Source organism: Phaseolus vulgaris, chromosome 1 (assembly GCF_051622355.1).
Source record: "Phaseolus vulgaris cultivar YP4 chromosome 1, ASM5162235v1, whole genome shotgun sequence".
Classification (NCBI taxonomy): Eukaryota; Viridiplantae; Streptophyta; class Magnoliopsida; order Fabales; family Fabaceae; genus Phaseolus; species Phaseolus vulgaris.
The window spans coordinates 3,824,723-3,842,115 of NC_143498.1; the positions used below are offsets into that span (position 1 = coordinate 3,824,723).

Here is a 17,393-nt window from a genome sequence, read left to right on the forward strand (position 1 = left end):
TCTTCCTCAATGCTTCAAGAACCTTTCTTGTCCCCCACACTGTTCATGGAACATGAAAATGGTGTGCAAGTGCATGCCCTCTTTACTTTCCCTTCACCCCTTGCATTAAATTTCCCTCTTTTCTCCAAATTTCCTCCCTCAGGTCAGGTCACAGGTCAGATAAAGACCACCTTAAAAACCGAGGCAGTAACGTCTCCGTCTCACCACCTTGTTTTTATCAGCTTCTTCAACCCCTCTTTATTGCATCCTAATTAATACCATGAAATAAAGACAGTTTCATTCGGCAAAAGTGCCAGAAAAAACGGTGCAGTTTCCCCATTTTATCATCCTTTTGTTCATGTGAAAGTGTGCCCCACAATTTCAAGAATAATTTTTTTTAAAAACTCTACAAAAGAGTTGCTAGATTTTTTCTTCTCAGAGAAGGATTCATCCAAACATAAACATAATTTATTAGTAATTAATAATACTAAGTACTAGTTCTTGATACTATTAAATTAAAGAGACATAGAAAACCATGTTTGATCGTCTCCCTAATAGTACTTTATAACTATGTACATATATGTATCGATAGCAGAAAAGAAAAGGTAATCATATCATACTAGAGAGTCTGGCAAGAACACTATGTGCATTGATTATGAAATTTTATTCAACTTTTTCAAGCGGTGCAACTTGATTGACAAGCTTCTCTGGTACGAGTGTGGAACCTCCATGTGAAGAGGTAGTCCCTGGATTCACAGGTCAACTTCATAACGTCACAGAAGGCGTTAACACAGCATTTCTTCTGCTGATCACTCTGCCATTCTATCCTCACCCAGCAAGAAAATCCGTTTGAAGAAGTTGGAATGTTGGACTCAGAAAGATGCAGTGCTACCTCCCCACTGATCCTCTTGCATTGGAGATTTCCAGCACCAGCGTTCACCATAGACTCGAGCCAGGGACACAGTGGCTGACCCACCATCTCCTTATATGCAGAATTCGCCATCCTCACCCTGTGGTTTGAGTCTGATATGACAACTGGCAAGGACTCAGACTCAACCTCTGCTTCCACCTCCTGAGACCTTTTTGGGGTTTGAGATGGCAGAGTTGAGTCTTCACCAATGCACACAACAGTTATGGAAGAGCCAATGGGGCGAACTGGGTGGGGTTGTATGACATTGTTGGAAACTGGCTTTTGCAGCTGTTGCAAGAGATCTCTCTCTTCAGGAACACTCGCTTTGGTGTTCAAATCTATCACCCCTCCCCCACAAGGCTTGGTTGTTGTTGTTGCTGTTATTGAGTCCAATTTGGGTGCAGGGGCGCCAGGAGAACATGGAAGAAGAGGAAGTGTGACTAAACTAGGATTCATGAGGGAGTTCTTTTCTATGCTTCGATTGAGCATTCCAAGTCCATGGTTGGGATGGGGAAGAGGGAGTGGAGGAGGAGCAAAGCCCTGGAATGAAAGGTTGTTTCCTGGGGATGTTACATGACAAGGGGGACAAAATCCTAAAATGTGTGTTTTGTGTCTCTTGAAGGAGGAAGGGGGTAGTGTCAAAGGAGCTCTACCTCTCTTTCTGGTCCTGGTAGGCCTGGCTTGCAACTGTGGCCATAAATTCCTAAGGTAAGGAGATTGCTTGATCTTGTGGGAGAGAGAGGAAGAGCCCTCAGTCATGGAGTTTGGAGAGGTTTCAGGCTTTGGAGCTATAGGCCTATACCTTGACATGATCTCAGCAGTTTTTGCTGGATTGGGGTAAGGATTCAAGGTCTTGATCATGGTTATTGGCTTTTGAGGAAATACTAGAGGAAATGGTGTTGCTGGGCAGAGTGAGGGATGGAAAATTATGAGAAAGAGGGCTAGAGGGAGAGTTATAAAGGAGGGAGGAGAGGGTGAAGGGGGGTGAGAGTGAGTAGAGAGTGTTGGTGTGAGGAGAAGAGATGAGTTTTGTTTGGTGGTGTTGAAGTATTGAGAAGTGGCCAATGAGAGGTAGGCAACATGAAGGGAGAAGGGAGGAGAAAGTGACACTTGTAACTGTACGGTGGGTACGTGTTGGGTAGTCTCAAGAAGGAGGACATGTGGGGATTGGACAGTGAAAGTGGGTCCATGCATGGTTGATACTATTGGATAAGAATGCAGAATGGTGCATGGTGCAATGCAATGGTAGAATGGGAAATAGAGTGAAAAAGGGTTTTTAAGAAGGGTGAATGAGTTAGGCCAATGAGGTGTGAATCTGGCTTATTATACCAAAAGGGTCTGTGATGATAACGCGTGTGGTTTAGAGTGGCATGCATGAAAACACCTATGAGGATTGGTTTGGTCGCCCTGTCTTTTTCCCTGCTTTCATCAAACACTTCCCCTTTTCAGTCGGTTACATTTGCTGGTTTTCCACATGTCTCTTCCACCCTTTCCCATTGCATGCAATCAATGACATTCACTCTCATTGGAGACTCGCTATTGGTCTCCAACTCATCACCATGAAATCAATCTCAAGAAAAGACAGTAAATGTTATTCACTCTTTTCAACTCATGCATCACTAATCTCTTCTCTTCTCTTTCTCCTCTCTTATTACCACCCCTCTTACAAAAACTACTTCCTACTATACCATATACTACTATATACTTACTTACTGCGTTTCACTCTTGAACTTTGAGCTTCTTGCTTATCTTCATGCTGCATTTTCGCCACGTCTCTCTCCAACACCCTCCCATTCGGTCATTCACAGTTTCCCCATTAATCTAACCTCGTCAAATGTGTTCAAGAATTCAAGACAACAAATTCCTCATCAAACTCAAAAATGTGTCTGTTAACGTACGTTTGAGAGTGCTGTTTTAGGTTACAAGCCTCTCCACACTTTAATTAAGTATTAATTGTGTGAATATATTTTTAAAGTGCAGACCCTCAAGTTCTTAACCTTCAGAGAAGGACAAAGAAAAGTGTAATCGTAAAAGTTACTGTATTGAAGTAGCTATGTTAGAAGTTGATAAATTTATTATGTATAATGGTTTTGTGGTTAGATATTTAAAATATTTTACACTGTAACAAATAAATGATTCTTTTCTCTAAATATAATAAATGATATATGGAACAAAGAGTCTTGTATCCTTCTAAAGCAAATATTTTCTTAGTCCATAATCATAAGATCCTTTTAAAGCAAATATTTTCTTAGTCAATAAGAATATATTTAGATCATTGATTATAAATTTTTTATGTATAAATTTAGTTTTTTTATTGTGACAGGAAAAGTTTAAAGTTTGACTTTAAAATAAACCAGTTTTAAGACATGGTTATAATAATTGATTTGATGTAATATTTATGTATTGTTTGAATATACTTCAAATGTTTGAGTTTGTGATCAAATTATTTTATCTAAATGAATGAATTTTTTATTTTTTTTTATGTTGAGTAATGAAAAGTCAAATATTTCAATTAAGGTAAATTCGTTCAAGTTGTTGTTATTTAGAAATAAAATATTTTATTTTAGACATAGGAAGAAAAAATTGAACTTGGATCTTTCTGCATAATTTCTAAATTATGCAAAGTCATCTAGCGAACCTACTCTTGCTAGACGAAATTCAATTAATTAAGAAACTAAGAGTTTTGATTGTTGGACATGTAAATTTTCGCTAAGAAAGATGATTTTAGGCAAACCTTTGGTGTAGTCATTCGGCAGCTAGATGAGCAATTTTTTTATTGAGTGATTAAAATTTGTTGGGCAAGCTAATAACGTCTTTGCACTAAAAAAAATCATGAAATAGAAACCAATTTGTAGAAACCAAAATAATTAGTTGGAATAGTAACTAAATTAAATATCATTTTAGAAACTAAAAAGAAATTTGGTTTCTAAATTAGTTTATATTATTTTTTATTATTGTTAAATAGTTTCTAAATTGGTATCTAATTAACAACCAAGGTTTTTGCTACCAAATTTAGAAACTAAATAATTGGTAGTTAAAACCTTAGTTGCTAATTAGATACCAATTTAGAAACTATTTAACAATAATAGAAACTAATTTAGAAACCATTTTTTTTTAGTTTCTAAATGGTCTCTATTTTAGTTCCTATTGTAACTAATTATTTTGGTCTCTAAAAATTTGTTTCTATTTCATGATTTACTTGTAGTGTTGGTTGGACGAGTAGAATGGTGGCTAAGAAAATTGCAACATGTGCTAAATTTGTTGGGAAATTAAAATGTTGGTTGAGTGATATTTTCAAAACTTTTGATAAAAAAAATGTTTCTGAATGCTAAAATTTATTTATCTTTCACTATATTGTTATATTTGATCTATTTGTATTGAAATATTATTATAACGTAATAGATAATTAATTAATTGTAATTTAACATTTAAATTGAGTTGAATGGATATGTATGAATGAAAATCTACGATGTTGTGATGTGTGCAGTCATAGTCATTTTAGAGAATTGATACTATGTTGAGATGAAAGTGATATATTGAATTAGGGATTCGTTAAGGAGTTATCCTAACTCTAATGATATTTGAATCATATAGATCAGGTGGTGAGAGTCAAAGGAAGTACATATAACCTAATTTACAATATAAAAAAATTGTGTCTAATAGGTCATAGAGATTTAACCTAACACATGAATAAAAAGATGTTGATTAAATTATTTATTTGAGATTGTATGATCATTAGAGCAAATGAATGAGACGTAAATGTAACATGTGTATAATTTAATATACCCATGTAGGAAGGTTTTAAAAACTTTAGCTTCCCTTGTTTTTGTGTGATTGTATTTTTTATTAACTTTGATGTATGTTACATAGGAGCATATGATGTTGCAGAAAAAGGACAATCTCATGTATAGATGAGCTAAAGATAGAGAAAAAAAATTATATTTTGTAATTGTTATTTTCTTTTCTTAAAATGTATATATATATTATTATAATTGTAAATTCTTTGTGATGTTGTTTGGAAGACTTTAGGTTATGACATTCATTATTGTTGGTTTTTAGTCTAAAGATTATTTCATCTTCTAAATAATTAAAGTAACTTTAAGAGAGGGTGGAAGCATCTATGTATTAAAAGGAATTACTTATCTTAAATTTTTAAATAATTTTTGTACCATAAATAAAGTCATACGTGGAGGTAAGAAATGTTAGGTTATGTGATAAATATACTTTATTATGTTTGCCATTAATAAAATAGTTGTTTTACACAAAAAACAAAATTAAAACAAATGAATAGGTTTCGAAAGCATCATAACAATGAATGGAGTAACTTTCACTAGAGACATGTTATGTTTTAGTTTTGTTAGACGATGATAAAGAATTTGTGGATGGAATTGAATAAGTCAATGAATTAAGAAATGGATTTTAATTTTGCAATTGTTTTTTACATTTGTTTTTATCTCAAATTCAATAATAAGATCTAAAGTGGATTGGGGAAATTCTGAAAGTTATTAATAAACATAATTCAATACGAAAAAGAAAGATTATTAAAATGTTAGGTATTTTTATTTGCTAGCATTATGCTTTAAAAAGGCATCTTAATTATTTTTGTCATCATTGTTATGATGGAAATCTTAAATAATTTTCAAGTTTTTCATATTATGTCAAGAATCAAAATAAGTTTATTATCTATAACTTCAAGTTGAAGATTTATATCATTATTTTCTTGTCAAAATTAATATTGAACAAAATATTTTCAAATTTTTCATATTCTCTCATAAGGAATCAAAACAAGTTTATTATGGATGACTTTAACTATAATAGACATGAATTGAAGGAATTAGATAATTATTTTCTTCTCAAAATTAATATTGATCAATGAAATGAAATGTATACAAAGTGATTATGAGAACAATTTTAAATGATTTTAGTTGTTTGTTTTTCTATATGATGAGTACGAAGAAATATAAAAAACATTTATATGAAAAACTTTATAAGCATGTCTTAAATTTAAAGGTCACATAGTTTTAAATGTTGCTTTATTATTTTTATGGAGAGTGTCTAAGCATTAGGACAAGTCTCTACCTTAGCATTAGGACAACTTATTAGTATTTTTTTTTTAATTGTTATTTATTTTTCTTCCATTAGTATATTTTATGTTTATTTCCTTTATATTTATATTTTTAAATTTACTTTAATAATGCATTAATCTTTTTATCTTTTTATTATTCAATTGTTTACTAGTAACATATTAATCAATTTTCATTCTTAAATTTATTTAATTTATTCTCAATGATATATTGATAATTTTTATATTTATTTTATTTAAATTATTTTCAATGACAGAATGATCCATATCCAATTATCTATTTTTGCTTTAATTTATATTTGTTTTTACTTTGTATCATGTAAACTATTCTAAATATTATTCTTTTCATGATTGAAGTTAATAAATTTATATAAAAAAGAAGATAAAATGTAAATGAGTTTTAATTTAGTAAACTTTGATAAAAAAAAAAGCCATGTGTATGCTTTATTATTATTTTTACATTTTGTAATTATTTTTAATATTTGTTTGGACTATGTGTATAAAGTATTAGTTGAGAGAAGATATGATATATTTAAGTATGTTTATGTACTCTGATCCTTAAAACTATATCAAGATGTCTTGAAATATAGTGGTTATAAAATCTAAAGAATTAATTACTAAGTACATGAATATTTAGATAATTAAGAGAACATTAAATTAGATATATCATAGATAAAATTTCAAACTATTCAATATTTATTCAACCGTGATAATATTAAGTAAAGAGTATTTATATTTTTTTAAGTTGAGAGAATGGTTGATATTATAATACAAACAATTATAATTATATCAATATTTTAAATAAAATATACTTAATTACTTAATCACTTTTAAATAAAATTTTATGTTCATAGAAGTTAAATATAATTTTTTTTTGACAAAAATGGAATATGAAGTAATATATTTGACAAAAATGATATTCAATGAATTAATATATTTGACAAAATGATATTGAATCCTACATTTGTAGTCAAATTTATGTCCTTTTTTTTATATATTGTACTTTATGTTTATTGATATTAAATTTGATCTACCAAACTTATAATGAAGACACCACTGCAACTATACAATAAACAAACTTGTCACTAAATGTAAATAAGATTAAATTAAGTTTAAAATTAACTTTAAAATAATTATATTATGATTAATATTTTAATAAAAAAATAATTTTAATCACTTCCAACTTTTTATTAAATAATAATTTTTTATTAAGAATGTTACCGTTATAATATTTTTAATTATGGTGTATTTATGTTTATTAAAATACAAACCGATTAAAAGAAGAGTTGAATAGAGTATTAGTTGTATAATTATATAAATGGAAAATTTAAGTTAGTTCTGAAAATATTTCATAACAGTCAGTTATTAAGCTTTAAAGAACACAGGTTTTATATTAAAGTTTTTTTTTCCTCCTGAATATATTTAACTTCAGAAACATGTATATGTTATTTATAATTAAAATTTAGCTTGTATACTGCTTTATGTGTTCTCACAGTTTCACTTTCTATTCATTACAATAAACTATGTTGATAATTGCAGCGGTTATGACAGTTCAATGTCAAATTTAGATGAGACAAATCTTCTCTTACTTTGAGATTCTTTTGTTCTGCACAACACAGATTATAATTTTAATTTAATAAAACACATAACATAATCTTGATAAGAACTTTTATAAAATCTGACTCTTAAAGTTCAAGAAATTCTTAATATTTTTTTAATATGTTTTTAGTATTTAACCTTGGGAGAGTTGAAAAGGCAAAAGTTGTGTGTGTGTAAGAGTGTGTCCTCTGATGGAAAGAAAAATCTACTCTTCTTTACCTTCAAACTACCTCACTCTTGCTCAACTCCAAGAGCGATGGCTCAACCAACGCAACCAGAATAACCAGTCAGAATCACAAGACGAGGCAAAAATTCAACAATCTCCGAACCGGAACTACCTGAAACAACCGCACCTGCAAGTAGTCGCTCCGAGCAATGGATCCGCCTCCAAGTCCAAGTCTCGTCCTCAGAAGCAGTATGTTATCAAGACTCGGAACGATTCTGAAACTCACCGCCTGACTGCGGCAGTGGAATCGGATGACCGCCGCAAATCGGTGAGAGAAATCGGTGATGGAGGCAAAACCTCCTGTCCGGACCTGGACCTGGACCTGGACCTGAACGGAAAAGCAAAAGCAAAAGGAAAAGGAAAAGACAGTGAATCAAATTTGAAGATTAGGAAAGTGAAACCTGAGGAGAGAGAAGGTTCTGGAACAACGGCACAGGAGAAGGAAAAAGCGACAATGGAGAGCGAGGTGAAGGAGAAGGAGAATGGCTGGGGAAAGATGAATGAGGTTGAAGAGAGAGTTAGGGTTTTATCGATTCAATCATCAGAAAATGGAAAACAGAAGGGAAGATTAGGGAAAATGAATAACGGTTTTGTGCAGCAGAGGAAGTACGGAGGAGGAGAGAAGAAGATGGTTTGGGTTAGGAAGGATGAGATTTGAGAGTTTGTTGTGTGGTGTTGTTAATCATTGTTTAAGTTTATCAGAATCAATGTTTTCTAATATTTGTATTATTTCCTTTCTCTAATCCATTTCTCATACTCTGTTGTTTACAGAGAATCATATTTGTCTCTTCAAAATACTATTTTCTAACAACTTTATTAGTCTGATACTATTACATTACAGTTTTCTGAACCAGACTCTCCGACAAGAACTACAACGCCGGCGCCGACGAGAAAACGACTCGTCGTCTGAGAGTGTCTTGAAAATGGTAGGGGTGATGAACACGAGAAGTTTGAGTCTCCCGAGAGAGCGAGATTACTGATTCAGGTAAATAAATTAAATAATTAATTTTTTTTTTTTACTTTTGCTTTTGCTTTTTCCAATTTCTGACTTTCTAAATCAATGCCATTTAATTCAATTTATAAAGATCACGGGTGGTGGTGATGTTTTTTTCAACTTTAAATAACTTCACTTTTTAATCAGAATTCCAATATGTATAATTGTATATATAAACACGATTTATCTATATCTATATATATATATATTTATAATTTAAAAATAATTGTTTATTTTAATAAATTCGAATGAAGCTACACCATTTTTCAATAAAGTTTCCTTAAAAATATATCATGAACTAATATGAGCATGTCTACCACTTTTATATTATTTTTTTTCAGCCTATTGTTTGGTAGACAATGGATGGATAAAGCAAATAAAATAATGTAACTTTACTATATTATCATTTTTAATATTGATTAGCTTCATATAATCTATACTATTCTTGTATATTATATTATATATTAAAGTATTATATCAATTGATTTTAATTTAAAATTTATTGCATCAATTAATTTTAATATATAAACTTATTAAATTAATGAATTTTAAACGATACATTTTAAAATGTGTAAATATTTATTATCATATGACATATTTGTAAAATTTAAATTATATGAAATTTGGTATGCATCATAAAATTTGATTATTTGAATTCAATTAATTTTCATTCTATAAAAAAAATATTAAAATAGCAATCTGTCACAGGAGGAATCTGTCACGAACCTTATTGTAAAAATAAGAAAACAACAATGAAAATTTGAATTGGGCTTCCACCTAACTCAAGAACAAAGTTTTGGGCCTCTAGGATTTTATGTGCAGGTCAAGGAATGCACTAGAGTAAATGGTCAAGGTTGTTACGTTCTTCAACTCCATAATTTAAAAAACCACCCCATTAAAATCTGAAAATCTAATTTTGTCCTTTTAAAATTTATACTGAAATGTACAATCTAAAATAAAAATAAAAAATATTTTAGATTATACATTCTAAAATATAAAACATGTATTTTGAAATATATAAAATAAAAAAAAATGTATTATGCAATTTATAATACATTATTTTTAGATTTTTTTTATAATTAATGTCAAACACAATTAATTTATTTTAAAGAATAATTTTTGTATTTTAAACATAAATAATTTATTTAATACAAATATTTTTTTAATAGGAATAGTATTCACGTAAAGTAAATACAATAAATCATGACAAGATTTGATATATTAATTATCAAAAATTTTGTACAATATAATTGCTAAATTTAAGATACAAAACATAGGTACATTGGAAAACTAGAACTATTTTCCTGTTACATGTCTCCTTTGGTAATTGTAATGCACTTCGAATTTTATCCCACATTACATTTATTGAAATTACATTACACACTTAAAATATTAAAATAAAAATCATGGTAAAATGACATTAGATTTTGAACAATAAACAACTTGTCAAACAAGTATGTTTTTGTTGTAACTACAATCGTGTATAACCATCATGTGGACTATCTGGACGAAAATGCAACAATACATATGGTCAATCTTTGTCCACCTAAGGAAATATGTAGGGGTGTGATACTAATATGAATTAGTGCATGTATCTGCCTGCACATGTTGAGGGATGTGAAGTTAGTGTCACACTGGTAAATAGATGGTCAATAAAGTGCAACCATCGATCATCGATAACAACAACTACACCTCCTTCAAATGGTGAGTGAGATCAAGGAATCATTTGCTCGTGAGCACATCCCAGTTCGGATATATTCCAAGAACATGGATATCGTCTCAAACACCCAACTAGGATGATGGTCATCACAAGGACTCTAGAGCACCCCCAACATCGGTAAGATCATCGATCTTCACCTGCACAACGGCAACTGTACACATATGGTGTCTGGTGACATAATGTGATGTTTGAGAAATGAGCTCATGATAAATGTTCATATATCCATGCTTGATCCATCATGAACTCAATATTATTCATACAACCAACTCAGTTTAATGTGAGCATCACCGAACTCCACCCCAAGCAGCTCAACCAACAATGTTGATGGATGTGAAATTCAACTTTACAACGAACAAAATTGTTCCACAATGGGGAGATGCACCAATATAGACATGTCATCCAAAATAATAATCATCTCACCAACAAAAAGGTGAAAATTGTTGGTGTCGCGATGTCACCTCTCAATAAAGATTGATGAGTCTTTTATTAATGATCTTATAATTAATGTTTCATAGTGACAACAAGCTAATGTTAAGCACCACGATCCAAGTTGGGGATAAGGAATCCCAAACTTACATAACTTCCGTTTGTGGCAAACCAACTTCAATTCCTTTTAATCATCACCCTCCCACAGTTTACAAGTCATGTGGTTAGTGTAACTCAGTAGTAATGACATATCAGCAGGTCCCCAACACATCTCACTTATTCACCGTGTTGTAGCAACTTATGAGAATACATCTACATCAATGACACAACAACTTGTTCTTTGTCCCTTCTATGAATCGATATCGTCGATCTTTGTTTAGGTTCTGCTTGCAATAATGATCCACTACTAGTATATTTGACAGCCATAATAACAAATGATACAATAACTACTATTTTTTAAATAATAAATACATTCCAAAATATGCATTCTAAAATGTATTTTTGGATATGAAGAATAAAACTAACAATAAAAAAAAAGCTAAATAAACACTTACTCCTTAATGAAGGGGACTATGAAACATAGATATCAACAACAATGGCCAATGCACTTTTGAAAGGGTTCTCGCACTAAAAAACAAAAGAAGAACAATGAAGCGGTGCAGCAAAAATGAAAGAAGAAAATACAGGAAGAAGAAAAAGTAAGCTTAAATATAAATATAAAGAAAAATATAATTTATTCTTTTCACATATACTATGGGGGTGCAGTCTAAATTGATGGGGTTGCAGAATGCACAGCCCAATTGGTACAAGGTGAAGTCTTGTCAACTTACATGCTAAATTACTTTATCCTATATACTTCAAATATAATTTATATATTCATAATATCTTTAAAATTTTGATATTTAATTAGATACTAATTTAGAAAATATTTAACAATAATAGAAACTAATTTAGAAATTATTTTTTTTAATTTCTAAAATAATCTCTAATTTAGTTAATATAACAACTAATTATTTTTTATTTATAAAATTAATTTTTATTTAATTATTTAATAATTTTCTTGTAACAGTAATAATGAATTAGCTTCAAAATTGCACCATTTAAAAGGAACTCATATTAAAAGAATCTGTGATCCAGAAAAATTGAAAATTTAACTTCTCAATGGTGGAATCTGTAAGTTGTCTCCAGAACAATCAATCTGAAAATATAATAATAAATTTTGGATTATTTAATTTAGAATACATTTTCAGCTAATCTTTGTTTCATTTTCATAGTGTATAATTCACAAATGCTACAATTAAGAAATGTATTTTAAATTATATAATCTAAAAATATATTTTCAATTTAAAAGTCTAAAAATGTGATCATAAATTTTAAATGGTACAATTTAGAATATATTCACGGTGTAATCCAAATGCATTTCAATGTGTGAAGATGTAATTCAAATTTTAAAAATCCAAAAATATAACAATTTAGATAGATAATTTAGACTTTTCTCTCACCCTTGCAAAGATGTAGGAATAAATCATGGGGTGAAGGAAGAAGAAGCCCAATGATTAAGTTATAGGAAAACTTTGGACCCTTTGGGCTTTTGTCTGCAAGCCCCATGAATGAACTTTTGGGAGGAAACAGCAAATGTGTAAATTTTGTTTTATTATGCTTTAATCTATTTGGTTTCATTATCTACCATCAATCTAAATATAATCAATTTTAAACTAAAAGCAAAAATATTGATTTAGTATAATGAGATTTTCCAAAAAGAAGATATCCAACCAAGTATGATTTCAAAATTTAAAAATATTGAAAGTGATAATTACTTTTAAGTTCTAGACCGTTTTATACCATTAACAAAAATAATGGTGCATAATTCCAATTCTTGTAACTGATTAAACCAAATTAATCTTAAATTATTTGGTTACTGAATTGAATTTAATGGAATTCTTACAATTCTCTTTATATTAGAAAAATGATGATCAATCATTTCAGAAGATGAAAAAGTTCTTTCATCTGATACTGCTAAAAGATGGCTCAAGATAATGCTGCATGCAACCATGCAAGTGGTGTCACTAACAACAAAGGTGGAGGTGGAGGTGGTGGAGGTGGTGGTGGTGGTGGTGGTGGTGGAGGTGGAGGTGGAGGAGGGGTTGATACTAACAAAAATGCAGCTGCAAAGACAGTGGAGGAGGTGAAGCCACATGCTGTGCAAGAGCAATTGCCTGGAGTTCAATACTGCATCAGGAGTCCTCCTCCATGGCGTTAGTACACTGTTATGTACTTACAATAATAATGATAACAAGAACTACTACAAAGAATTTTAATTTTGTTGGAATTTAGGACACAAAAGCTTACATATCAATGCAAAAAATAGAGAGTAGCAAACTTTTTATTAAAATATTTGTGAAAGAGAATGTATGATTAATTGAATGTTGCTTCATGATGCAGGTGAAGCAGTACTATTGGGGTTTCAGCATTACCTTCTGAGTCTTGGGGTTACCGTTCTGATTCCAACTATACTTGTTCCTCAAATGGGTGGAGGATTTGTAAGCACTTTTTTCTTCTTTTTTTTGTTTGCTTTTGAGCTTTTAAATTTTAGAAATGAGACTTAAATGTTTGATGAATGTAGGCTGAGAAGGCACGGGTGTTTCAGACGCTTTTGTTTGTTTCTGGAATAAGTACATTACTTCAATCTTTGTTTGGAACTCGACTTCCAATTGTACTTGTTGGTTCACACACTTACATAATACCTATAACTTCTATAATCCAAGCCAGAAGATACAGTTCAGAAACAGATTCTTATGAGGTCAGTGACACTATTTTTTCTTATATGTTGGACAGTATTACATTTTCTGTTAGTGATTCTGACTTAGCCTATGCTTGATTTTTCTAGAGGTTTGTTCAGACAATGAGAGCCATTCAAGGTGCCTTGATCATAACAGCTTGTTTCCAAATGGCTGTTGGATTTTTTGGCTTTTGGAGGAATGCTGTTAGGTGTGTGGTTTTCTTGGCTGGTTTCATCATCTGATCATCTTCTTTTAATAACTATTATATCTCAATTTTTATCAACATTTTTAATGTTGTTAACCACTTCAATCATCTCAGGTTCCTTAGTCCACTCAGTGTAGTCCCTTATATAACTTTCACTGGACTCAGTCTCTATCGTTTTGGTTTCCCAATGGTATTTGTGATATCTTGATTTTCATGTTCCATTCAACTAGGTTTGTATTTCATGTTCCATATAACAGAAATTTTGTATTTCTTTTCCAATCAATGTTGCAGGTGACAACATGTGTTGAAATTGGGCTTCCTACATTAGTTATATTTGTTTTCATATCGCAGGCAAGTTGGTCTTGCATTGTTTTTTACCTGTTTACTTTGTCCTACTTGATCTTGGTGGACCAACCAAAGATTTGTAGACAAATTTAACAATAGAAATAGGATTTTAAAATGTATACATCCTTTAAAATCAAGGGATGAAAAGTCAACAAACTTATCACTTGGTGGCTAGGTGTTAAATTAAAGTCAATGGATGAAAAATGAACAAACTTATTACTTAGTGGCAAGGTTTCAAACTATGGATACTGTTGCAGTTTTAAACCTTACCTGGTGATATGATTGATGGTACTGAACTAAAGTAAACCAGAATTGTTAGTGTAATGATGTAACAGATGTATGAAAATAAGTTAGAAAATGTATTATAGGACACACAGAATGTTGGATTCCTAAATTTTCTCTAAAGAAATTGTGTTCTAAAATAATTGGCACTAAAAACAATAATTTTTGTGTTTTTGAAAAAACTAGTTTCCAACAGTGTTTTATAAATCAAAAAGCAGAAATAGCTAGATGCTTTCTCATCTTCTGTTTTCCTTTTCTAAGTGTTGTGGAAGTGCTAGAGGACAAACACTTTCTAATAAGGATTTCAGGATGAAAACAGTAAACAGACAATTCCTAAGAAATTCAAAGCCATTTAGTATTTATTCTTTAACTTTTTTATCAAAGTGTTTGTGTTCTATGCTTATGCAGTATCTTAATCGTTATATTGGAATCAAGAAGAAGTCTATATTTGAGCGATATTCATTGCTCTTCACTGTTACAATTGCATGGCTATTTGCACTGTTTCTAACTTCATGCACTGTGTATAACCACAAGTCAGAAAGTACACAGAATAATTGCCGCACTGATCGTGCTGGACTTATCACTGCCGCTCCATGGTAAGATTGAATGCAGACTGGTTTTCTCAATCAATGATCAGTTATCTAAACGCTTTTAAGAAATACTGAGCTTAATTATTTGAAGTTGAGCATGCTTGTCTTTGGAAAGAAAATTGTAGAAATGATGAGATTGAAAATGAGAAGATAGTACTACATGAACAGCGATTTATGAGATAGGAAACACACGTGTTGTATGTATGAAAATTTAGTTTTACGAAAATGCTTTTGAATATAAGAAATGTTTATATAACACCCTTATGAGTCATACCAGTTTTAGGCTTTTTTGTTAGTTCTACTTTTACATGTATGTAGACCCTTAGGGGTTTAAGCAGATGAACTAAAAGGTTAGCATTATGAAGTGACTTTAAATCTAATATAACCTTATAAAACGAATGTCTAATGTTTTTTTGTCCGGGGAAGTAATTGGATTATGCACCACTTAACAGTATACACTATGAAATATGAAATGTCCTAACAGTTAGCATGTATACACAGGGTGTTTTTTCCTGGTTTCTTCCAATGGGGGGCTCCTACTTTCCATGCTGGGGAGGCTTTAGCTATGATCGCTGCTTCCTTAGTTTCGTTTTTTGAGGTAGTCACTTTACACCTTAACTCATCTAAAACTAAAAAATCATTTAATGTTCATCTTGTTCTAACCATTTTGTTTGCCTTGAAACATTAATTTTTTTGGTGTATACACCACTTGTATGCAGTATACTGGTACATGTTATGCTGCAGCAAGATATGGAAGTGCCACACCAGTGCCACCATCTGTTATCGGCCGTGGAGCTGGTTGGGTGGTAGGATTCACTAAATTTTGCGATTTTGTCCCTTGACTCTAGCACATAAAACTTGTGATGTGACCCCATTTTAGTTGTTTTTGTGATTTCAGGGAGTAAGTGCTTTGCTCAGTGGCGTGTTTGGTTCTATAACAGGGTGTACGGCATCAGTGTAAGGGTTATAAACTTGTTATCTTACCTGGGGCCCCTTTTTCCCCTGTATTTTTCATATATGCTTTGATTCTATTTCAGAGAAAATGCTGGTTTGTTAGCATTGACAAAAGCAGGAAGCCGAAGAGTGGTCCAAATATCATCTGGTTTTATGATTTTCTTCTCTATATTCGGTATGCTAACCAAATCAATGTATACCAATCATAATGTCAGAGTCTTGGAGAATATTATGGCACACTGGAATTTGATATCCAAAATTGAATACCAACATTGCCAAAAACAATTTATATCAGTATATGCAACTCTCACCTTGTTAACTAGCTTAATTATGATGAGTTAGTTCGTATATATGATTGGATTAGAAACTAATGTTCATGAACGAATGATAGAGTATTCATTATTTCAGAGTCTTTGTACTGATACGGTAAAAAATAGTTTATATGATAGGATTTGATGCTATTGTTGATGAACCAATGATTTTCTTCATGAAAGTGTGATAACTCTTGCTATTTTCTCTTAAACCAGGGAAATTGGGAGCATTTTTTGCTTCAGTACCCATGCCAATTATAGCAGCATTATACTGTGTGTTATTCGGCTACGTGTGTAAGTTCTCTCTAATTAGTATTCTTTGTGGTTGGTTTGCAAAAAGAACTTAAAAGAGCATTTTTTTGGAACATTATGCAGCTTCAGGGGGACTTGGTTTTCTCCAATTCTGCAACCTGAACAATTTCAGAACGAAATTTGTGCTGGGGTTGTCATTCTTCCTAGGCCTCTCCATACCACAATATTTCACAGAATACTATCACGTGAAGCAGCATCATGGAATTCCCATATGGGTGAAAACTCTTTAACCAAAACCCCATCATTGAAATTTCATTCATGTCATGTGGTGTGTGCTTTTTTTCATTGATTTGATTTGAATGAATGTGGTGCAGTTGAATGATGGTATGACTGTGATGTTCATGTCCCACACAACAGTTGCAGCCTTGGTTGCTTTCGTTTTGGATGTCACATTGTCTCGTGAGGATGATGCTGCACGTAAAGACATTGGTTTGCAGTGGTGGGAGAGGTTCAGCTTGTACAGCGCAGATGTTAAGAATGATGAGTTCTACTCTTTACCATGCAGACTTGATAAGCTTTTTCCACCATCTTAGTACCACCACCACCACCACTTTATTTCCGTGATTAATGCAGATCTGGTTCCTCACTTTTTTCTTTCAATTTCCTTGTCAAAACTTTGTTTGGTTTCACTCTCATATGTTTGGAGCTAATGAAGTGAAAAATGTTCCAAGCTTCAA

At 31.5% G+C, this 17,393-nt stretch overlaps 3 protein-coding genes across 5 annotated transcripts; 2 read left to right on the top strand and 1 right to left on the bottom strand.

The window, feature by feature from the left end:
- Positions 1–425: 425 nt before the first annotated feature.
- Positions 426–1,896, bottom strand: LOC137816563 (uncharacterized). Its single transcript, XM_068619755.2, has one exon. It carries the CDS (start codon positions 1,748–1,750, stop codon positions 656–658), a length of 1,095 nt encoding a protein of 364 aa, XP_068475856.1. The 5' UTR covers positions 1,751–1,896; the 3' UTR covers positions 426–655.
- A 5,866-nt stretch (positions 1,897–7,762) lies between these two features.
- Positions 7,763–8,577, top strand: LOC150029461 (uncharacterized). The gene has a single exon (XM_090298228.1). The coding sequence runs from the start codon at positions 7,763–7,765 to the stop codon at positions 8,453–8,455; it is 693 nt and encodes a 230-aa protein (XP_090154354.1). The 3' UTR covers positions 8,456–8,577.
- A 30-nt stretch (positions 8,578–8,607) lies between these two features.
- LOC137816564 (Xanthine/uracil permease family protein) lies at positions 8,608–17,393 on the top strand. 3 transcript variants are annotated; one of them, XR_016518425.1, is made up of 15 exons: positions 8,608–8,782; positions 12,900–13,192; positions 13,380–13,477; positions 13,561–13,737; positions 13,825–13,925; positions 14,037–14,112; positions 14,214–14,273; positions 14,958–15,145; positions 15,641–15,737; positions 15,859–15,945; positions 16,020–16,096; positions 16,177–16,268; positions 16,621–16,698; positions 16,780–16,931; positions 17,031–17,393. XR_016518425.1 is itself a non-coding variant. In XM_068619756.2 (15 exons), exons 2-15 carry the CDS (start codon positions 12,961–12,963, stop codon positions 17,247–17,249), a joined length of 1,716 nt encoding a protein of 571 aa, XP_068475857.1. In that variant the 5' UTR covers positions 8,608–8,782; positions 12,900–12,960; the 3' UTR covers positions 17,250–17,393. The 3 variants fall into 3 exon arrangements, 2 of the variants coding, with proteins under 2 accessions (XP_068475857.1, XP_090154351.1); XM_068619756.2 differs by having other exon boundaries at positions 16,038–16,096; XM_090298225.1 differs by lacking the exon at positions 12,900–13,192 and having other exon boundaries at positions 8,610–8,782; positions 16,038–16,096.